This window comes from Oncorhynchus keta, chromosome 37, assembly GCF_023373465.1.
Source record: "Oncorhynchus keta strain PuntledgeMale-10-30-2019 chromosome 37, Oket_V2, whole genome shotgun sequence".
Taxonomy (NCBI): Eukaryota; Metazoa; Chordata; class Actinopteri; order Salmoniformes; family Salmonidae; genus Oncorhynchus; species Oncorhynchus keta.
This window is the reverse complement of record NC_068457.1, coordinates 28,199,729-28,223,816: the sequence shown is the minus strand read 5'-3', so window position 1 is coordinate 28,223,816 and position 24,088 is coordinate 28,199,729. Positions and strand designations below refer to the sequence as shown.

General features: G+C 40.7%; 1 protein-coding gene across 2 annotated transcripts; it reads left to right on the top strand.

Annotated features, from left to right (window-relative positions):
• The first annotated feature begins 392 nt into the window (after window positions 1-392).
• LOC118380591 (retinoschisin-like) lies at window positions 393-16,671 on the top strand. Of its 2 annotated transcripts, XM_052500092.1 has the most exons (6): window positions 393-591; window positions 3,027-3,052; window positions 3,448-3,571; window positions 11,596-11,737; window positions 14,931-15,126; window positions 15,718-16,671. In XM_052500092.1, the coding sequence occupies exons 1-6, from the start codon at window positions 534-536 to the stop codon at window positions 15,868-15,870; spliced, it is 699 nt and encodes a 232-aa protein (XP_052356052.1). In that variant the 5' UTR covers window positions 393-533; the 3' UTR covers window positions 15,871-16,671. The 2 variants fall into 2 exon arrangements, with proteins under 2 accessions (XP_052356052.1, XP_052356053.1); XM_052500093.1 differs by lacking the exon at window positions 3,027-3,052 and having other exon boundaries at window positions 403-591.
• The last annotated feature ends 7,417 nt before the right edge of the window (window positions 16,672-24,088 follow it).

Here is a 24,088-nt window from a genome sequence, read left to right as displayed (position 1 = left end):
AACCCACCTGACCAATCAGAGAACCTATTTATCTTTATAAATAAAAATGGTACTTCCTGGTCGGAAAGTAATGAAAACCTTATCCAGAAAGTCTGGGGTTTGTTGTTAAGTCGAACCCACACACACACTATTCCCCTTATTCTGCGAATAAATCATTTCCTAAAATAGACAACCCCATATGCCTTGAATACACCTTCTGCTCCGTGATATGGGTGACAGGGTGTAGCAGCTGGGCCCCTTCAGGGGATCCAGCCATTAGGACCCTGCTCTGGTACATTACACATTGCATTACTGTTTCCTCATTGCATTTTCCCAACTGGCCCTCAACAGATGAGGGAGGGACTTTGTGAGGAGATAAAGGGTATTACTGGCCATTAGTGTCCTGTGGATTATCCTAATCCAGCCCTCGTGCTACAGTAGAGAGTGGCTACAGTAGAGAGTGGCTACAGTAGAGAGTGGCTACAGTAGAGAGTGGCTACAGTAGAGAGTGGCTACAGTAGAGTGCTTCAGTGTGGTCCTGTCACTGTGTAGGCATGAAGATGGAATCCCATGGACATTGTGTTCTGTTGGCCCTCCTGCTTGTGTCTAACGGTATGTTTGTCTCTTCTTTGTCTTCCCTCATTATGTCCGTGTGTCTCTGGATGGTGAGCTTGATCAAAGCATGACCTCAGACTATAGGCTTTTCTAGAGTGGTGGGTTGAATGGTTGTACAGCTTTACTACACACTGTCACATGTTTTCACATATCTGTTGATTGGTGTTGGATTGAATACTGAAGGAAACATATTGGTATTGGATTGAATACTGAAGGAAACATATATTGGTGTTGGATTGAATACTGAAGGAAACATATTGGTGTTGGATTGAATACTGAAGGAAACATATTGGTATTGGATTGAATACTGAAGGAAACATATTGGTGTTGGATTGAATACTGAAGGAAACATATTGGTGTTGGATTGAATACTGAAGGAAACATATATTGGTGTTGGATTGAATACTGAAGGAAACATATATTGGTGTTGGATTGAATACTGAAGGAAACATATTGGTATTGGATTGAATACTGAAGGAAACATATTGGTGTTGGATTGAATACTGAAGGAAACATATTGGTGTTGGATTGAATACTGAAGGAAACATATATTGGTGTTGGATTGAATACTGAAGGAAACATATATTGGTGTTGGATTGAATACTGAAGGAAACATATTGGTATTGGATTGAATACTGAAGGAAACATATATTGGTGTTGGATTGAATACTGAAGGAAACATATTGGTGTTGGATTGAATACTGAAGGAAACATATTGGTATTGGATTGAATACTGAAGGAAACATATATTGGTGTTGGATTGAATACTGAAGGAAACATATTGGTGTTGGATTGAATATTGAAGGAAACATATTGGTGTTGGATTGAATACTGAAGGAAACATATTGGTATTGGATTGAATACTGAAGGAAACATATATTGGTGTTGGATTGAATACTGAAGGAAACATATTGGTGTTGGATTGAATACTGAAGGAAACATATTGGTGTTGGATTGAATACTGAAGGAAACATATTGGTGTTGGATTGAATACTGAAGGAAACATATTGGTATTGGATTGAATACTGAAGGAAACATATTGGTATTGGATTGAATACTGAAGGAAACATATTGGTGTTGGATTGAATACTGAAGGAAACATATTGGTGTTGGATTGAATACTGAAGGAAACATATATTGGTGTTGGATTGAATACTGAAGGAAACATATATTGGTGTTGGATTGAATACTGAAGGAAACATATTGGTATTGGATTGAATACTGAAGGAAACATATATTGGTGTTGGATTGAATACTGAAGGAAACATATTGGTGTTGGATTGAATACTGAAGGAAACATATTGGTATTGGATTGAATACTGAAGGAAACATATATTGGTGTTGGATTGAATACTGAAGGAAACATATTGGTGTTGGATTGAATATTGAAGGAAACATATTGGTGTTGGATTGAATACTGAAGGAAACATATTGGTATTGGATTGAATACTGAAGGAAACATATATTGGTGTTGGATTGAATACTGAAGGAAACATATTGGTGTTGGATTGAATACTGAAGGAAACATATTGGTGTTGGATTGAATACTGAAGGAAACATATTGGTGTTGGATTGAATACTGAAGGAAACATATTGGTATTGGATTGAATACTGAAGGAAACATATATTGGTGTTGGATTGAATACTGAAGGAAACATATTGGTGTTGGATTGAATACTGAAGGAAACATATTGGTGTTGGATTGAATACTGAAGGAAACATATTGGTGTTGGATTGAATACTGAAGGAAACATATTGGTGTTGGATTGAATACTGAAGGAAACATATTGGTGTTGGATTGAATACTGAAGGAAACATATTGGTGTTGGATTGAATACTGAAGGAAACATATTGGTGTTGGATTGAATACTGAAGGAAACATATATTGGTTGATTGGGCTCCTGAGTGACGCAGCAGTCTAAGACACTGCATCTAGAGGCCTCACTACAGACCCTGGTTTGATTCCAGGCTGCATCACAACCAGCTGTGATTGGGAGTCCATTAGGGCAGCTCACAATTGGCCCAGCGTCATCCAGGTTAGGGTTTGGCTGGGGTAGACCGTCATTGAAAATACTAATTTGTTCTTAACTGACTTGCCTAGTTAAATAAAACATAAATAAAACAATTGGTGTTGGATTGAATACTGAAAGAAAGAAATGTGATTTTTTTTTAGGTATTTTTGTTATAAATAGATTAATTGTTATAGTTTTACTGTAGCAGTTGTGTGTCTGGTTTCCCAATATTCCAATCCGTCACCAGACGACATGCTTCTCTGAATAATATGCTGATTATTTGTGGTCTAGTAGTCCGACTGTGGAGTGGACAGACTGTACATGTTTAGAAGATGAGAGACTTGTTTTGGTTGGAAAGTGTTTCTGTCTTTAACATCTAATGTTCTGTCTCTGTGCTGCGCTGGGGGTCTGTCTCAACAGTTCTAATCTGTGTACACGCTCAGGAGGTAGGTGGAATCAAATCTAGTGATTGATCATAATATAATAATATATAATATATGCCATTTAGCAGACGCTTTTATCCAAAGCGACTTACAGTCATACATTCTACGTATGGGTGGTCCCGGGAAACGAACCCACTACCCTGGCGTTACAAGCGCCATGCTCTACCAACTGAGCTACAGAAGGACCATCAAACATATTGATAATGTAATGTGTGTGTGAATTGACTGATGTCCTCCAACCTAAGGCAGAGGTCTTCTCCAGCTCCTGTCCTGCAGAGCCTCTGGATGGGCCTGCTTTACTTCACACCCAGCTGCAAGTAGTTCTCCAGGAGCTGAGTTGAAGAACCCTGCCCTGGCCTGAGAGACTCATGTTCCATCTCTCCCTCTCTGTGTTTCAGGGGGAGGAGGTGACTGAGACATGGACAGGACGAGCCTGTAAGTGTGACTGTGAGGGGGCAGAATCCCCAACCCAGTTCACTTCCCTCTCCCCCACCCCACCACGTGTCATGGAGTGCATGCCAGGTAAAGACCAAGCCTTCTGTCTGTCTCTGTCTCTGTCTCTGTCTCTGTCTCTGTCTCTCTGTCTCTGTCTCTCTCTCTGTCTGTCTCTCTATGTCTCTGTCTGTCTCTCTCTGTCTCTGTCTCTGTCTATATGTGTCTCTCTCTCTCTCTCTGTCTCTCTCTCTCTCTGTCTCTCTATCTCTTATTCTGTCTCTCTCTGTCTCTCTCTCTTCCTTCCTTTCTCTCTCTCTCTCTCTCTCTCTCTCTCTCTCTGTGTCTCTATCTATATCTCTGTCTATCTGTCTTTCTCTCTCTCTTTCTCTCGATGTCTCTCTCAATTCAAGTCAATTCAAGGGCATTATTGACATGGGAAACATATGTTAACATTGCCAAAGCAAGTGAAGTAGATAATATACAAAAGTGAAATAAACAAATCAAAATTAACATTTCACTCACAAAAGTTCCAAAAGAATAAAGACCTTTCAAATGTCATATTATGTATTTATACAGTGTTGTAATGATGTGCAAATGGTTAAAGTACAAAAGGGAAAATAATCATCATAAATATGGGTTGTATTTACAAAGGTGTTTGTTCTTCACTGGTTGCCCTTTTCTTGTGGCAACAGGTCACACATCTTGCTGCTGTGATGTCACACTGTGGTATTTCACCCAGTAGATTTGAGGGTTTATCAAAATCGGATTTGTTTTCAAATTATTTTTGGATCTGTGTAATCTGAGGGAAATATGTGTCTCTAAAATGGTAATAGATTTGGCAGGAGGTTAGGAAGTGCAGCTCAGTTTCCACCTCATTTTGTGGGCAGTGAGCACATAGCCTGTCTTCTCTTGAGAGCCATGTCTGCCTACGCCGGCCTTTCTCAATAGCAAGGCTATGCTCACTGAGTATGTACATAGTCAAAGCTTTCCTTAAGTTTGGGTCAGTCACAGTGGTCAGGTATTCTGCCACTGTGTACTCTCTGTTTAGGGCCAAATACCATTCTAGTTTGCTCTGGTTTTATGTTAATTACTTGACACATTGAAAATAATTATCTTCTTGTTTTCTCATGATTTGGTTGGGTCTAATTATGCTGCTGTCCAGGGGCTCTGTGGGGTGTGTTTGTGTTTGTGAACAGAGCCCCAGGACCAGCTTGCTTAGGGAACTCTTCTCCAGGTTCATCTCTCTGCAGGTGATGGCTTTATTATGGAAGTTTTGGGAATCACTTCCTTTTAGGTGGTTGTAGAATTTAACGGCTCTTTTCTGGATTTTGATAATTAGCTGGTATCGGCCTAATTCTGCTCTCTCTCTGTCTTTCTCTCTCTCTCTCTCTCTCTCTCTCTCTCTCTCTCTCTCTCTCTGTCTATCTCTCTCTGTCTCTCTTTTTCCCCTGTCTCCCCCTCTCTCTCTCTCTCTCTCTCTCTCTCTCTCTCTCTGTCTATCTCTCTCTGTCTCTCTTTTTCCCCTGTCTCCCCTCTCTCTCTCTCTCTCTCTCTCTCTCTCTCTCTCTCTCTGTCTATCTCTCTCTGTCTCTCTTTTTCCCCTGTCTCCCTCTCTCTCTCTCTCTCTCTCTCTCTCTCTCTCTCTCTCTCCTGTCTCTCACTCACTGTCTCTCTCTCGCTCCTGTCTCTCTCTGTCTCTGCCTCTGTCTCTCTCTGTCTCTCTCTCTCTCCTGTCTCTCTGTCTCTCTTTTCCCCCCTGCCTCTCTCTCTCTGTCTCTCTCTCTCTCCTGTCTCTCTGTCTCTGCCTCTGTCTCTCTCTGTCTCTCTCTCTCTCCTGTCTCTCTGTCTCTGCCTCTCTGTCTCGCTCTGTCTCTGCCTCTGTCTCTCTCTGTCTCTCTCTCTCTCCTGTCTCTCTGTCTCTGCCTCTCTGTCTCGCTCTGTCTCTGTCTCAGTCTATCTGATTGTTTAGTAGCTAGGTGCTACATGTAGCTTTGTCTCTGGTCTATGATCTCATGATCTGTATGTAGTCGTCAGTACTTTAGGCACGGTAAGCTGGGTGTGCATCATACATCAATGATTATAGACTGGAACCATTCTACAGAAGACTTGCAGACTTGCAGACATCCAATCACAGTTAGATGTAGAAGTATCAACTAAATGAACATCATATCAGTATGTTGAGTTACCGTAGTTACCATAGGTCTACTGTATGTATTCAATTGGAATGGATCAATATTGTTTTTAATTTAATTTGATTGGAAGCTGAGATCTTTGTAGGGGCTGAGAGGCGCGTGTGTGTGTGTGTGTGTGTGTGTGTGTGTGTGTGTGTGTGTGTGTGTGTGTGTGTGTGTGTGTGTGTGTGTGTGTGTGTGTGTGTGTGTGTGTGTGTGTGTGTGTGTGTGTGTGTGTGTGTGTGTGTGTGTGTGTGTGTGTGTGTGTGTGTGTGTGTGTGTGTGTTTGTGTGTGTTTGTGTGTGACTATGAGCTGGAACCGGAACAAGTCTGTGCCTGCAGTCAGGTGGAATGTCATTAATCAGCAGATGGAGAGCCTCCTTGCTCCACTTCACACAGGCTGTGTGTGTAATCACATGACAGACAGACAGACAGACAGACAGACAGACAGACAGACAGACAGACAGACAGACAGGCAGACAGGCAGACAGACAGACAGACAGACAGACAGACAGACAGACAGACAGACAGACAGACAGACAGACAGACAGACAGAGAGTACTGTGCAGTATGCTAGCAGGATTATCCCTTTACTAGAACAGGGTTGTGATGCACAGATTACTAGGACCAAAATAGGACGTCTGTCCTTCTCACACTTATAAAAAGGAAAGGTGTTGATTGGGTGATCAGATTTACATTTACATTTTACATTTAAGTCATTTAGCAGACGCTCTTATCCAGAGCGACTTACAAATTGGTGCATTCACCTTATGACATCCAGTGGAACAGCCACTTTACAATAGTGCATCTAAATCTTTTAAGGGGGGTGAGAAGGATTACTTTATCCTATCCTAGGTATTCCTTAAAGAGGTGGGGTTTCAGGTGTCTCCGGAAGGTGGTGATTGACTCCGCTGTCCTGGCGTCGTGAGGGAGTGTGTTCCACCATTGGGGAGCCAGAGCAGCGAACAGTTTTGACTGGGCTGAGCGGGAACTGTACTTCCTCAGTGGTAGGGAGGCGAGCAGGCCAGAGGTGGATGAACGCAGTGCCCTTGTTTGGGTGTAGGGCCTGATCAGAGCCTGGAGGTACTGAGGTGCCGTTCCCCTCACAGCTCCGTAGGCAAGCACCATGGTCTTGTAGCGGATGCGAGCTTCAACTGGAAGCCAGTGGAGAGAGTGGAGGAGCGGGGTGACGTGAGAGAACTTGGGAAGGTTGAACACCAGACGGGCTGCGGCGTTCTGGATGAGTTGTAGGGGTTTAATGGCACAGGCAGGGAGCCCAGCCAACAGCGAGTTGCAGTAATCCAGACGGGAGATGACAAGTGCCTGGATTAGGACCTGCGCCGCTTCCTGTGTGAGGCAGGGTCGTACTCTGCGGATGTTGTAGAGCATGAACCTACAGGAACGGGCCACCGCCTTGATGTTAGTTGAGAACGACAGGGTGTTGTCCAGGATCACGCCAAGGTTCTTAGCGCTCTGGGAGGAGGACACAATGGAGTTGTCAACCGTGATGGCGAGATCATGGAACGGGCAGTCCTTCCCGGGAGGAAGAGCAGCTCCGTCTTGCCGAGGTTCAGCTTGAGGTGGTGATCCGTCATCCACACTGATATGTCTGCCAGACATGCAGAGATGCGATTCGCCACCTGGTCATCAGAAGGGGGAAAGGAGAAGATTAATTGTGTGTTGTCTGCATAGCAATGATAGGAGAGACCATGTGAGGTTATGACAGAGCCAAGTGACTTGGTGTATAGCGAGAATAGGAGAGGGCCTAGAACAGAGCCCTGGGGACACCAGTGGTGAGAGCGCGTGGTGAGGAGACAGATTCTCGCCACGCCACCTGGTAGGAGCGACCTGTCAGGTAGGACGCAATCCAAGCATGGGCCGCGCCGGAGATGCCCAACTCGGAGAGGGTGGAGAGGAGGATCTGATGGTTCACAGTATCGAAGGCAGCCGATAGGTCTAGAAGGATGAGAGCAGAGGAGAGAGAGTTAGCTTTAGCAGTGCGGAGCGCCTCCGTGATACAGAGAAGAGCAGTCTCAGTTGAATGACTAGTCTTGAAACCTGACTGATTTGGATCAAGAAGGTCATTCTGAGAGAGATAGCGGGAGAGCTGGCCAAGGACGGCACGTTCAAGAGTTTTGGAGAGAAAAGAAAGAAGGGATACTGGTCTGTAGTTGTTGACATCGGAGGGATCGAGTGTAGGTTTTTTCAGAAGGGGTGCAACTCTCGCTCTCTTGAAGACGGAAGGGACGTAGCCAGCGGTCAGGGATGAGTTGATGAGCGAGGTGAGGTAAGGGAGAAGGTCTCCGGAAATGGTCTGGAGAAGAGAGGAGGGGATAGGGTCGAGCGGGCAGGTTGTTGGGCGGCCGGCCGTCACAAGACGCGAGATTTCATCTGGAGAGAGAGGGGAGAAAGAGGTCAGAGCACAGGGTAGGGCAGTGTGAGCAGAACCAGCGGTGTTCGTTTGACTTAGCAAACGAGGATCGGATGTCGTCGACCTTCTTTTCAAAATGGTTGACGAAGTCATCTGCAGAGAGGGAGGGGGGGGGATTCAGGAGGGAGGAGAAGGTGGCAAAGAGCTTCCTAGGGTTAGAGGCAGATGCTTGGAATTTAGAGTGGTAGAAAGTGGCTTTAGCAGCAGAGACAGAGGAGGAAAATGTAGAGAGGAGGGAGCGAAAGGATGCCAGGTCCGCAGGGAGGCGAGTTTTCCTCCATTTCCGCTCGGCTGCCCGGAGCCCTGTTCTGTGAGCTCGCAATGAGTCATCGAGCCACGGAGCGGGAGGGGAGGACCGAGCCGGCCTGGAAGATAGGGGACATAGAGAGTCAAAGGATGCAGAAAGGGAGGAGAGGAGGGTTGAGGAGGCAGAATCAGGAGATAGGTTGGAGAAGGTTTGAGCAGAGGGAAGAGATGATAGGTCAGATAGATCAGATCCTCCTCTATCTTCCTGTTCAAACAGCAGAGTGGATAGGAGAGGCTGGGCTGCATCCCAAATGAATCCCTATTCCCTCCAATGCACTTCTTTGGAGCAGATTATTATGGGCCATAGGGACGCAGCCTGATACTGGTTCAAAAGAGTCAAACAGCAGGCTACTACTATACTACTACTACTATACTACTACTACTATACTACTACTACTACTACTATTACTACTATACTAATACTACTATACTATTACTACTATACTACTACTACTACTACTATTACTACTATACTACTACTACTATACTATTACTACTATAATACTACTAATACTACTTCTACTACTATACTTCTACTACTATACTATTACTACTATACTACTACTACTATACTACTACTACTACTACTATTACTACTATACTACTACTACTACTACTATTACTACTATACTACTACTACTACTATTAGTATTATTACTACTACTACTATTAGTATTACTACTACTACTACTACTACTACTACTACTACTACTACTACTACTATTAGTATTATTACTACTACTACTACTATTAGTATTATTACTACTACTACATTATTACTACTATACTACTACTACTACTATTAGTATTATTACTACTACTACTACTATTATTAGTATTAGTATTATTACTACTACTACTACTACTATACTATTACTACTATACTACTACTACTACTATTAGTATTATTACTACTACTACTACTATACTACTACTACTACTATTACTATTATTACTACTACTACTACTATTAGTATTAGTATTATTACTACTACTACTACTACTATACTATTACTACTATACTACTACTATTAGTATTATTACTACTACTACATTATTACTACTATACTACTACGACTACTATTAGTATTATTACTACTACTACTACTACTACTATTAGTATTATTACTACTACTACACTATTACTACTATACTACTACTACTACTACTACTACTATTAGTATTACTACTACTACTACTACTACTACTATTAGTATTATTACTACTACTACTATACTATTACTACTATACTACTGCTATTAGTAGTATTACTACTACTACTACTACTAATATACTACTGCTACTATACTACTACTACTACTATTAGTATTATTACTACTACCACTATACTATTACTACTATACTACTACTACTACTACTATACTATTACCACTATACTACTACTACTACTACTATTAGTATTATTACTACTACTACTATACTATTACTACTATACTACTGCTATTAGTATTATTACCACTACTACTACTACTATTAGTATTATTACTACTACCACTATACTACTACCACTACTACTATACTATTACCACTATACTACTACTACTACTACTACTATTAGTATTATTACTACTATTACTACTATACTACTACTACTACTATTAATATTATTAGTACTATACTACTACTACTACTACTATTAGTATTATTACTACTACTACTATTAGTATTATTACTACTACTACTATTAGTATTATTACTACTACCACTACACTACTACTACTATACTATTACTATTACTACTATACTACTACTACTACTACTACTAGCATTCCTACTACTATACTATTACTACTACTACTATACTACTACTATTATACTAATACTACTACTACTACTATACTACTGCTACTACTACTATACTACTGCTACTACTACTATACTACTTATACTACTATTATACTACTACTACTACTATTATACTACTACTACTACTACTACTACTAGTAGTACTACTACTACTTCTACTACTATTATACTACTACTACTGCTATTATTACTATTACTACTACTACTAAACTACTTCTACTACTATTATACTACTACTACTATTATTACTATTACTACTAAACTACTTCTACTACTATTACTACTACTACTATTAGTATTATTACTATTATTAGTATTACTACTACTACTAAACTACTTCTACTACTATTATACTACTATACTACTTCTACTACTATTATACTACTATACTACTTCTACTACTATTATACTACTACTACTACTACTACAATTCATACTATTACTACTACTACTATTATACTACTACTACTACTACTACTACTACTACTACTACAATTCATAATATTACTACTACTATTATACTACTACTACTACTACTACTATTATTATATGGATGTTTGTCTAATGGATGTTTATCTAATGGATGTTTATCTTAATGGATGTTTATCTAATGGATGTTTATCTAATGGATGTTTATCTTAATGGATGTTTATCTTAATGGATGTTTATCTAATGGATGTTTATCTAATGGATGTTTATCTAATGGATGTTTATCTAATGGATGTTTATCTTAATGGATGTTTATCTTAATGGATGTTTATCTAATGGATGTTTATCTAATGGATGTTTATCTAATGGATGTTTATCTAATGGATGTTTATCTTCAATGTGGAGAATTAAAACAGAAGGATTTAGTATTGGAGATATATGAGTCCAAAATGGCACCCTATTCCCTACATAGTGTACTACTTTTGGATGGAGCAGGAAATCAGGGACTCAGAGGGGCTGGGTGGGTTGTAGGGAGAGGATTAATGTGGTGGTGGTTCGTTAGACACAGGCTACCTCAGTGACCAGACGTGACCTTGCATGCTGGTGTTGTCTTTCATAACAACAAGCGGGTGGATGTTCCAGTTAGTTTCTGCAACCAGGAAGTGTTTTTGCCCTTTGTTGAAGGCAGCAAAGCCCTTCAAATTCAGTGTTTCCTGTGTAGAGAAGTGTCTTCCATTGGGCTAGCCTATAGTGACTATGTGGTCTCTAACAACATACAGTACATGCAGATGATACGTGTCCTAGGATAGGAGGACCTGTGACGATAACTACAAAATAATTAGCATCAGTGTGACGTCCATTGTTTGGCATCCAATGTTAACATTTGAACTACTTCCTTGTTGTCGACCATGATTTCCGTCTCTCACCTTGGCGTTCCTCCTCTCCAGAGTGTCCGTACCACAAGCCCCTGGGTTTGGAGGCTGGATCAGTCAGACCAGACCAGATCAGCTGCTCCAACGAGGATCAGTACACTGGCTGGTTCTCCTCCTGGCTCCCCAGCAATGCCAGACTCAACAACCAGGGCTTTGGGTGAGTCCCCTGCCCCATCCTCTCCCTCAGGACCAACCCCTGGTAGGGCCTCTATCTCCGTCTCCCTGTAAAGGAGGACATTGGCTCAATCAGTAACCTCATTGTTCCTTTGGGAAATGGCTCTTCTGACCTCATTGGTAAAATAATGGTCCCCTCCAGGTCATTGTTTTTGCCTAGGCTTTAGCTCAGCGGGCTAACATAGTTTCCCTGGCGGTTCCCCTCCAGGTCATTGTTTTTGCCGAGGCTTTAGCTCAGCGGGCTAACATAGTTTCCCTGGCGGTTCCCCTCCAGGTCATTGTTTTTGCCTCGGCTTTAGCTCAGCGGGCTAACATAGTTTCCCTGGCGGTTCCCCTCCAGGTCATTGTTTTTGCCTAGGCTTTAGCTCAGCGGGCTAACATAGTTTCCCTGGCGGTTCCCCTCCAGGTCATTGTTTTTGCCTCGGCTTTAGCTCAGCGGGCTAACATAGTTTCCCTGGCGGTTCCCCTCCAGGTCATTGTTTTTGCCTAGGCTTTAGCTCAGCGGGCTAACATAGTTTCCCTGGCGGTTCCCCTCCAGGTCATTGTTTTTGCCTCGGCTTTAGCTCAGCGGGCTAACATAGTTTCCCTGGCGGTTCCCCTCCAGGTCATTGTTTTTGCCTAGTCTTTAGCTCAGCGGGCTAACATAGTTTCCCTGGCGGTTCCCCTCCAGGTCATTGTTTTTGCCTAGGCTTTAGCTCAGCGGGCTAACATAGTTTCCCTGGCGGTTCCCCTCCAGGTCATTGTTTTTGCCTAGTCTTTAGCTCAGCGGGCTAACATAGTTTCCCTGGCGGTTCCCCTCCAGGTCATTGTTTTTGCCTAGTCTTTAGCTCAGCGGGCTAACATAGTTTCCCTGGCGGTTCCCCTCCAGGTCATTGTTTTTGCCTAGGCTTTAGCTCAGCGGGCTAACATAGTTTCCCTGGCGGTTCCCCTCCAGGTCATTGTTTTTGCCTAGTCTTTAGCTCAGCGGGCTAACATAGTTTCCCTGGCGGTTCCCCTCCAGGTCATTGTTTTTGCCTAGTCTTTAGCTCAGCGGGCTAACATAGTTTCCCTGGCGGTTCCCCTCCAGGTCATTGTTTTTGCCTAGTCTTTAGCTCAGCGGGCTAACATAGTTTCCCTGGCGGTTCCCCTCCAGGTCATTGTTTTTGCCTAGGCTTTAGCTCAGCGGGCTAACATAGTTTCCCTGGCGGTTCCCCTCCAGGTCATTGTTTTTGCCTAGTCTTTAGCTCAGCGGGCTAACATAGTTTCCCTGGCGGTTCCCCTCCAGGTCATTGTTTTTGCCTAGTCTTTAGCTCAGCGGGCTAACATAGTTTCCCTGGCGGTTCCCCTCCAGGTCATTGTTTTTGCCTAGTCTTTAGCTCAGCGGGCTAACATAGTTTCCCTGGCGGTTCCCCTCCAGGTCATTGTTTTTGCCTAGGCTTTAGCTCAGCGGGCTAACATAGTTTCCCTGGCGGTTCCCCTCCAGGTCATTGTTTTTGCCTAGTCTTTAGCTCAGCGGGCTAACATAGTTTCCCTGGCGGTTCCCCTCCAGGTCATTGTTTTTGCCTAGTCTTTAGCTCAGCGGGCTAACATAGTTTCCTGGCGGTTCCCCTCCAGGTCATTGTTTTTGCCTAGTCTTTAGCTCAGCGGGCTAACATAGTTTCCCTGGCGGTTCCCCTCCAGGTCATTGTTTTTGCCTAGTCTTTAGCTCAGCGGGCTAACATAGTTTCCCTGGCGGTTCCCCTCCAGGTCATTGTTTTTGCCTAGTCTTTAGCTCAGCGGGCTAACATAGTTTCCCTGGCGGTTCCCCTCCAGGTCATTGTTTTTGCCTAGTCTTTAGCTCAGCGGGCTAACATAGTTTCCCTGGCGGTTCCCCTCCAGGTCATTGTTTTTGCCTAGTCTTTAGCTCAGCGGGCTAACATAGTTTCTCTGGCGGTTCCCCTCCAGGTCATTGTTTTTGCCGAGGCTTTAGCTCAGCGGGCTAACATAGTTTCCCTGGCGGTTCCCCTCCAGGTCATTGTTTTTGCCTAGGCTTTAGCTCAGCGGGCTAACATAGTTTCCTGGCGGTTCCCCTCCAGGTCATTGTTTTTGCCTAGGCTTTAGCTCAGCGGGCTAACATAGTTTCCCTGGCGGTTCCCCTCCAGGTCATTGTTTTTGCCTCGGCTTTAGCTCAGCGGGCTAACATAGTTTCCCTGGCGGTTCCCCTCCAGGTCATTGTTTTTGCCTCGGCTTTAGCTCAGCGGGCTAACATAGTTTCCCTGGCGGTTCCCCTCCAGGTCATTGTTTTTGCCTAGTCTTTAGCTCAGCGGGCTAACATAGTTTCCCTGGCGGTTCCCCTCCAGGTCATTGTTTTTGCCTAGTCTTTAGCTCAGCGGGCTAACATAGTTTCTCTGGCGGTTCCCCTCCAGGTCATTGTTTTTGCCGAGGCTTTAGCTCAGCGGGCTAACATAGTTTCCCTGGCGGTTCCCCTCCAGGTCATTGTTTTTGCCTAGGCTTTAGCTCAGCGGGCTAACATAGTTTCCCTGGCGGTTCCCCTCCAGGTCATTGTTTTTGCCTAGGCTTTAGCTCAGCGGGCTAACATAGTTTCCCTGGCGGTTCCCCTCCAGGTCATTGTTTTTGCCTCGGCTTTAGCTCAGCGGGCTAACATAGTTTCCCTGGCGGTTCCCCTCCAGGTCATTGTTTTTGCCTCGGCTTTAGCTCAGCGGGCTAACATAGTTTCCCTGGCGGTTCCCCTCCAGGTCATTGTTTTTGCCTAGTCTTTAGCTCAGCGGGCTAACATAGTTTCCCTGGCGGTTCCCCTCCAGGTCATTGTTTTTGCCTAGTCTTTAGCTCAGCGGGCTAACATAGTTTCTCTGGCGGTTCCCCTCCAGGTCATTGTTTTTGCCGAGGCTTTAGCTCAGCGGGCTAACATAGTTTCCCTGGCGGTTCCCCTCCAGGTCATTGTTTTTGCCTAGGCTTTAGCTCAGCGGGCTAACATAGTTTCCCTGGCGGTTCCCCTCCAGGTCATTGTTTTTGCCTAGGCTTTAGCTCAGCGGGCTAACATAGTTTCCCTGGCGGTTCCCCTCCAGGTCATTGTTTTTGCCTCGGCTTTAGCTCAGCGGGCTAACATAGTTTCCCTGGCGGTTCCCCTCCAGGTCATTGTTTTTGCCTCGGCTTTAGCTCAGCGGGCTAACATAGTTTCCCTGGCGGTTCCCCTCCAGGTGTGCTTGGCTGTCTAAGTTCCAGGACAACAGCCAGTGGTTGCAGATTGACCTGAAGGAGGTGATGGTGGTGTCTGGTATCCTGACCCAGGGGCGCTGTGACGCTGACGAATGGATCACCAAGTACAGTGTCCAGTACCGCACCGACCAGAATCTCAACTGGATCTACTACAAGGACCAGACGGGGAACAACAGGGTGGGCCCATCATAAAGACCTTTTACATTTAGTCAGCGAGAAGATGCTCTTATTCAGAGACACTCACAGTCAATAGATACTGGAACAAAACTGTTTTACAATCAGAACTTATTCATACATCAATACATGGTTCATTATGACATCACAAGGGTTACACACGTAATAATGTCCATGGATGTTTTTCTAAAACGACTTGTTTTGTTGGAGGTCAGCTTTCACATCAATACATGGTTCATTATGACATCACAAGGGTTACACACGTAATAATGTCCATGGATGTTTTTCTAAAACGACTTGTTTTGTTGGAGGTCAGCTTTCACATCAATACATGGTTCATTATGACATCACAAGGGTTACACATGTAATAATGTGGAAGACAGTCTTGGGATTTATACATACAGTATATCAAAATCAATCCTTCTCATCAGATCCCATATTTGTTTGGTTCTGTAGCAGTTCAGTACTAGGGGTTGTAAAGTCTAGTCCTGCTCGGTGAGGCAGGACATCTGGCAGGAGGATTCTCCATCTGTGTTTACTACATGGTGGTCTGTGTCGTCTCTCCTCCTCACACTGCTCCGTTTCTCTCCTCAGGTGTTCTACGGGAACTCGGACCGCTCCTCCTCGGTTCAGAACCTCCTGCGTCCTCCCATGGTAACTCGCTACATCCGTTTGCTCCCTCTGGGCTGGCACACACGTATCGCCATCCGCATGGAGCTGCTGCTCTGCATGAGCAAGTGTACCTGATTCTGTCTGTCCTGACGACCAGGGTCACACTCAGCAGGGTACAACACCGTGGAACGTTCAGACAGAAAATGTAATGAATAGAACTGACATGATTCTTCTACATGACTAGAAGTCATATTGGTTCTACACAATATATTTCTATGTGACGGTCCTGTAATGATACACCATCCTGAACAGCCCCAAGGAGAGCCCTGGTCGTTCCCCTGGTCGTTCCCCTGGTCGTTCCCCTGGTCGTTCCCTATGCCAAGGTGGAATCTACTGCTCTGGAAACCCTAGTTTCCTTTCCTTCCCCAAATGGTTAAGTAATATCTCTCTCCCAGGGATGGGGTTTATATGTGTGAAAAGGTCCATTCTGTTTTCAGATTAGATGTGTTACAACAACAGTTTTATTTATGATTATTTTTTTTACACTGAACATAAAGGGGTGGATGGTCAGGTGTTTCCACTTGGGTGAGGAAGAGTGGATAAATACACGCCTGTGAACCGACAAACACACAGAAACTGGGGATGATTATGTGATGAGGAAAGCTCAGATAAAGAGAAGACCAGTCCTGTGGTTAACTGGATGTTGTGTACTGTACTGTACTGTGCTGTACTGTACTGTGTTGTGTACTGTGCTGTACTGTACTGTGCTGTGCTGTACTGTACTGTACTGTACTGTACTGTGCTGTGTTGTGTTGTGTTGTGTTGTGTATGTAGTTTGTGACATCAGTGATGTAGAGGTATCGTTCGTTGCTTGTTTTATTGTATTCATTTAAAGTTGACCAAAACCAGTTCCTGAAATAAAGACAAACTCTTGTACTCTTTTGTTTGAGTATCATTGAACAATATTCCTGTGTAATATTCCTCTGATGTCCAGTTTACAATACACCTGGAGGAATCTCCACTTGTGATGTGTGAAAACATTTTCCTGATCCCCAAAAAAACAATTCATGCCAGTTAACAGGGTAGATCCATGTGGTTTTAATTATTATTTACAGTCAGAGACCAAATATACACATATATAAATAATGTTGTTTATGTGTGATGTCATGCAAATTAAAATCCTGTGGGTCAATTTTAAACAAACAAACAACCGGAAGTGATTTATAATTCAGGATCTGGATCATCTGGAATTTAGGATCATCTCAAACTGATGTGTTTTTCTGCCATTTTAATCCTGTGACGGCGTGAAGGATTGTTCACTTCAAACAACCACGAAACGGCAGTTAGGAATTATATAACAATGAGATAACAGAGACAGCAGTTAGGAATTATATAACAATGAGATAACAGAGACAGCAGTTAGGAATTATATAACAATGAGATAACAGAGACAGCAGTTAGGAATTATATAACAATGAGATAACAGAGACAGCAGTTAGGAATTATATAACAATGAGATAACAGAGACAGAGACAGCAGTTAGGAATTATATAACAATGAGATAACAGAGACAGAGACAGCAGTTAGGAATTATATAACAATGAGATAACAACAGAGACAGAGACAGCAGTTAGGAATTATATAACAATGAGATAACAGAGACAGAGACAGCAGGTAGGAATTATATAACAATGAGATAACAGAGACAGAGACAGCAGGTAGGAATTATATAACAATGAGATAACAGAGACAGCAGTTAGGAATTATATAACAATGAGATAACAGAGACAGAGACAGCAGTTAGGAATTATATAACAATGAGATAACAGAGACAGACAGCAGTTAGGAATTATATAACAATGAGATAACAACAGAGACAGAGACAGCAGTTAGGAATTATATAACAATGAGATAACAACAGAGACAGAGACAGCAGTTAGGAATTATATAACAATGAGATAACAGAGACAGAGACAGCAGTTAGGAATTATATAACAATGAGATAACAGAGACAGACAGCAGTTAGGAATTATATAACAATGAGATAACAGAGACAGAGACAGCAGTTAGGAATTATATAACAATGAGATAACAGAGACAGACAGCAGTTAGGAATTATATAACAATGAGATAACAACAGAGACAGAGACAGCAGTTAGGAATTATATAACAATGAGATAACAGAGACAGAGACGGCAGTTAGGAATTATATAACAATGAGATAACAGAGACAGACAGCAGTTAGGAATTATATAACAATGAGATAACAGAGACAGAGACAGCAGTTAGGAATAATATAACAATGAGATAACAGAGACAGAGACAGCAGTTAGGAATTATATAACAATGAGATAACAGAGACAGAGACAGCAGTTAGAATTATATAACAATGAGATAACAGAGACAGCAGTTAGGAATTATATAACAATGAGATAACAGAGACAGAGACAGCAGTTAGGAATTATATAACAATGAGATAACAGAGACATAAACAGCAGTTAGGAATTATATAACAATGAGATAACAGAGACATAAACAGCAGTTAGGAATTATATAACAATGAGATAACAGAGACAGAGACAGCAGTTAGGAATTATATAACAATGAGATAACAGAGACATAAACAGCAGTTAGGAATTATATAACAATGAGATAACAGAGACATAAACAGCAGTTAGGAATTATATAACAATGAGATAACAGAGACAGAGACAGCAGTTAGGAATTATATAACAATGAGATAACAGAGACATAAACAGCAGTTAGGAATTATATAACAATGAGATAACAGAGACATAAACAGCAGTTAGGAATTATATAACAATGAGATAACAGAGACAGAGACAGCAGTTAGGAATTATATAACAATGAGATAACAGAGACAGAGACAGCAGTTAGGAATTATATAACAATGAGATAGGAATTATATAACAATGAGATAACAGAGACATAAACAGCAGTTAGGAATTATATAACAATGAGATAACAGAGACAGAGACAGCAGTTAGGAATTATATAACAATGAGATAACAGAGACATAAACAGCAGTTAGGAATTATATAACAATGAGATAACAGAGACAGAGACAGCAGTTAGGAATTATATAACAATGAGATAACAGAGACAGAGACAGCAGTTAGGAATTATATAACAATGAGATAACACAGACAGCAGTTAGGAATTATATAACAATGAGATAACAGAGACAGAGACAGCAGTTAGGAATTATATAACAATGAGATAACAGAGACAGCAGTTAGGAATTATATAACAATGAGATAACAGAGACAGAGACAGCAGTTAGGAATTATATAACAATGAGATAACAACAGAGACAGAGACAGCAGTTAGGAATTATATAACAATGAGATAACAGAGACAGAGACAGCAGGTAGGAATTATATAACAATGAGATAACAGAGACAGCAGTTAGGAATTATATAACAATGAGATAACAGAGACAGACAGCAGTTAGGAATTATATAACAATGAGATAACAACAGAGACAGAGACAGCAGTTAGGAATTATATAACAATGAGATAACAACAGAGACAGAGACAGAGACAGTTAGGAATTATATAACAATGAGATAACAGAGACAGAGACAGCAGTTAGGAGATTATATAATAACAATGAGATAACAGAGACAGACAGCAGTTAGGAATTATATAACAATGAGATAACAGAGACAGAGACAGCAGTTAGGAATTATATAACAATGAGATAACAGAGACAGACAGCAGTTAGGAATTATATAACAATGAGATAACAACAGAGACAGAGACAGCAGTTAGGAATTATATAACAATGAGATAACAGAGACAGAGACGGCAGTTAGGAATTATATAACAATGAGATAACAGAGACAGACAGCAGTTAGGAATTATATAACAATGAGATAACAGAGACATAGACAGCAGTTAGGAATTATATAACAATGAGATAACAGAGACAGAGACAGCAGTTAGGAATAATATAACAATGAGATAACAGAGACAGAGACAGCAGTTAGGAATTATATAACAATGAGATAACAGAGACAGAGACAGCAGTTAGGAATTATATAACAATGAGATAACAGAGACAGAGACAGCAGTTAGGAATTATATAACAATGAGATAACAGAGACATAAACAGCAGTTAGGAATTATATAACAATGAGATAACAGAGACATAAACAGCAGTTAGGAATTATATAACAATGAGATAACAGAGACAGAGACAGCAGTTAGGAATTATATAACAATGAGATAACAGAGACATAAACAGCAGTTAGGAATTATATAACAATGAGATAACAGAGACATAAACAGCAGTTAGGAATTATATAACAATGAGATAACAGAGACAGAGACAGCAGTTAGGAATTATATAACAATGAGATAACAGAGACATAAACAGCAGTTAGGAATTATATAACAATGAGAACAGAGACATAAACAGCAGTTAGGAATTATATAACAATGAGATAACAGAGACAGAGACAGCAGTTAGGAATTATATAACAATGAGATAACAGAGACAGAGACAGCAGTTAGGAATTATATAACAATGAGTTAACAGAGACATAAACAGCAGTTAGGAATTATATAACAATGAGATAACAGAGACAGAGACAGCAGTTAGGAATTATATAACAATGAGATAACAGAGACATAAACAGCAGTTAGGAATTATATAACAATGAGATAACAGAGACAGAGACAGCAGTTAGGAATTATATAACAATGAGATAACAGAGACAGAGACAGCAGTTAGGAATTATATAACAATGAGATAACACAGACAGCAGTTAGGAATTATATAACAATGAGATAACAGAGACAGAGACAGCAGTTAGGAATTATATAACAATGAGATAACAGAGACAGAGACAGCAGTTAGGAATTATATAACAATGAGATAACAGAGACAGAGACAGCAGTTAGGAATTATATAACAATGAGATAACACAGACATAAACAGCAGTTAGGAATTATATAACAATGAGATAACACAGACATAAACAGAGACAAAGAGACATAAACAGAGACATAAAGAGACAAACAGAGACATAAACAGAGACAAAGAGACAGAGACATAAACAGAGACAAAGAGACAAACAGAGACATAAACAGAGACATACAGAGACATACAGAGACATAAACAGAGACATAAAGAGACAAACAGAGACATAAACAGAGACATAAACAGAGACATAAAGAGACAAACAGAGACATAAACAGAGACATAAACAGAGACATAAAGAGACAAACAGAGACATAAACAGAGACATAAACAGAGACATAAAGAGACATAGACAGAGACATAAACAGAGACATAACCAGAGACATAAACAGAGACATAAACAGAGACATAAAGAGACAAACAGAGACATAAACAGAGACATAAAGAGACATAGACAGAGACATAAACAGAGACATGAACAGAGACATAAACAGAGACATAAAGAGACATAGACAGAGACATAAACAGAGACATAAACAGAGACATAAGAGACAACCAGAGACATAAACAGAGACATAAAGAGACATAAACTGCAGGTGTAAATGATATAAAAATGAGTTAACATAAAGAGACATAAACAGAGACATACAGAGACATAAACAGAGACATAAACAGAGACATAAACAGAGACATAAAGAGACAAACAGAGACATAAACAGAGACATAAACAGAGACATAAAGAGACATAAACAGAGTCATACAGAGACATAAACAGAGACATAAACAGAGACATGAAGAGACATAAACAGAGACATGAAGATACATAAACAGAGACATAAACAGAGACAAACAGAGACATAAAGAGACATAAACAGAGACATAAACAGAGACATAAAGAGACATAAACAGAGACATAAACAGAGACATAAACAGAGACATAAACAGAGACATAAACAGAGACATAAAGAGACATAAACAGAGACATAAACAGAGACATAAAGAGACATAAACAGAGACATAAACAGAGACATAAACAGAGACATGAAGAGACATAAACAGAGACATAAAGAGACATAAACAGAGACATAAACAGAGACATAAACAGAGACATAAAGAGACATAAACAGAGACATAAACAGAGACATAAACAGAGACATAAAGAGACATAAACAGAGACATAAACAGAGATATGAAGAGACATAAACAGAGACATAAACAGAGACATAAAGAGACATGAAGAGACATAAACAGAGACATAAAGAGACATAAACAGAGACATAAACAGAGACATAAAGAGACATAAACAGAGACATAAACAGAGACATAAACAGAGACATAAAGAGACATAAACAGAGACATAAGAGACAACCAGAGACATAAACAGAGACATAAAGAGACATGAAGAGACATAAACAGAGACATAAAGAGACATAAACAGAGACATAAACAGAGACATAAAGAGACATAAACAGAGACATAAACAGAGACATGAAGAGACATAAACAGAGACATAAAGAGTCATAAACAGAGACATAAACAGAGACATGAAGAGACATAAACAGAGACATAAACAGAGACATAAAGAGACATGAAGAGACATAAACAGAGACATAAAGAGACATAAACAGAGACATAAAGAGACATAAACAGAGACATAAACAGAGACATGAAGAGACATAAACAGAGACATAAACAGAGACATAAACAGAGACATAAACAGAGACATAAACAGAGACATAAGAGACAGCCAGAGACATAAACAGAGACATAAAGAGACATGAAGAGACATAAACAGAGACATATAGAGACATAAACAGAGACATAAAGAGACATAAACAGAGACATAAACAGAGATATAAACAGAGACATAAACAGAGACATAAACAGAGACATAAACAGACATAAAGAGACAAACAGAGACATAAACAGAGACATGAAGAGACATAAACAGAGACATAAATAGAGACATAAACAGAGACATGAAGAGACATAAACAGAGACATAAAGAGACATAAACAGAGACATAAACAGAGACATAAAGAGACATAAACAGAGACATGAAGAGACATAAACAGAGACATAAACAGAGACATAAACAGAGACATGAAGAGACATAAACAGAGACATAAACAGAGACATAAAGAGACATGAAGAGACATAAACAGAGACATAAAGAGACATAAACAGAGACATAAACAGAGACATAAAGAGACATAAACAGAGACATAAACAGAGACATAAACAGAGACATAAACAGAGACATAAACAGAGACATAAAGAGACATAAACAGAGACATAAGAGACAACCAGAGACATAAACAGAGACATAAAGAGACATGAAGAGACATAAACAGAGACATAAAGATACATAAACAGAGACATAAAGAGACATGAAGAGACATAAACAGAGACATAAAGATACGTAAACAGAGACATAAAGAGACATAAACAGAGACATAAACAGAGACATGAAGAGACATAAACAGAGACATAAACAGAGACACGAAGAGACATAAACAGAGACATACAGAGACATACAGAGACATAAACAGAGACATGAAAAGACATAAACTGCAGGTGGAGGCTATTTGAGGTTAGACGTTAGTGGGATAGCCTGGTGGTCCCAGATCGAGCTAAAGAGCACAAACAGATCGGGGACCACCTAGGCTAAATGAAAGGTGATCTTAAACCCAATATAATGAAATCACACCGTAAAGATTTCATGATAGACGCTGCAACTGGTCCTTGGAGTGTTTTTGCCACAGAACCCCTGGAAGACATTGAGTTCTATTGGACACAGAACGATGGTTACGACAAGGACCAGGATGCAACGCAGACAACAAGAGAAAAGTGGAACTGAAGTCCAACACTGAAAGTGATGTTTCCAAACTGAAAAGCATGTATTCAACCTGGACGGTACAATGACAGGTGACGGACCAAAGCTGTTCAACGTTACTGTCAACTGTTAGTGTAGAACTCAATGTTCAATTAAAACGTTACTGTCAACTGTTAGTGTAGAACTCAATGTTCAATTAAAACGTTACTGTCAACTGTTAGTGTAGAACTCAATGTTCAATTAAAACGTTACTGTCAACTGTTAGTGTAGAACTCACTGTTCAATTAAAACGTTACTGTCAACTGTTAGTGTAGAACTCAATGTTCAATTAAAACATTACTGTCAACTGTTAGTGTAGAACTCAATGTTCAATTAAAACGTTACTGTCAACTGTTAGTGTAGAACTCAATGTTAAATTAAAATGTTACTGTAAACTGTTAGTGTAGAACTCACTGTTCAATTAAAACGTTACTGTCAACTGTTAGTGTAGAACTCAATGTTCAATTAAAACCTTAATGTCAACTGTTAGTGTAGAACTCAATGTTCAATTAAAATGTTACTGTCAACTG

What these genes read in the sequence shown, in the direction of transcription:
- LOC118380591 (XM_052500092.1), top strand. Translation starts at nt 534, where the DNA reads ATGAAGATGGAATCCCATGGACATTGTGTTCTGTTGGCCCTCCTGCTT. An exon ending in CCTCCTGCTTGTGTCTAACG is followed by an intron (nt 592 to 3,026) that starts GTATGTTTGTCT and finishes CTGTCTCAACAG; the next exon opens with TTCTAATCTGTGTACACGCT. An exon ending in TCTGTGTACACGCTCAGGAG is followed by an intron (nt 3,053 to 3,447) that starts GTAGGTGGAATC and finishes TCTGTGTTTCAG; the next exon opens with GGGGAGGAGGTGACTGAGAC.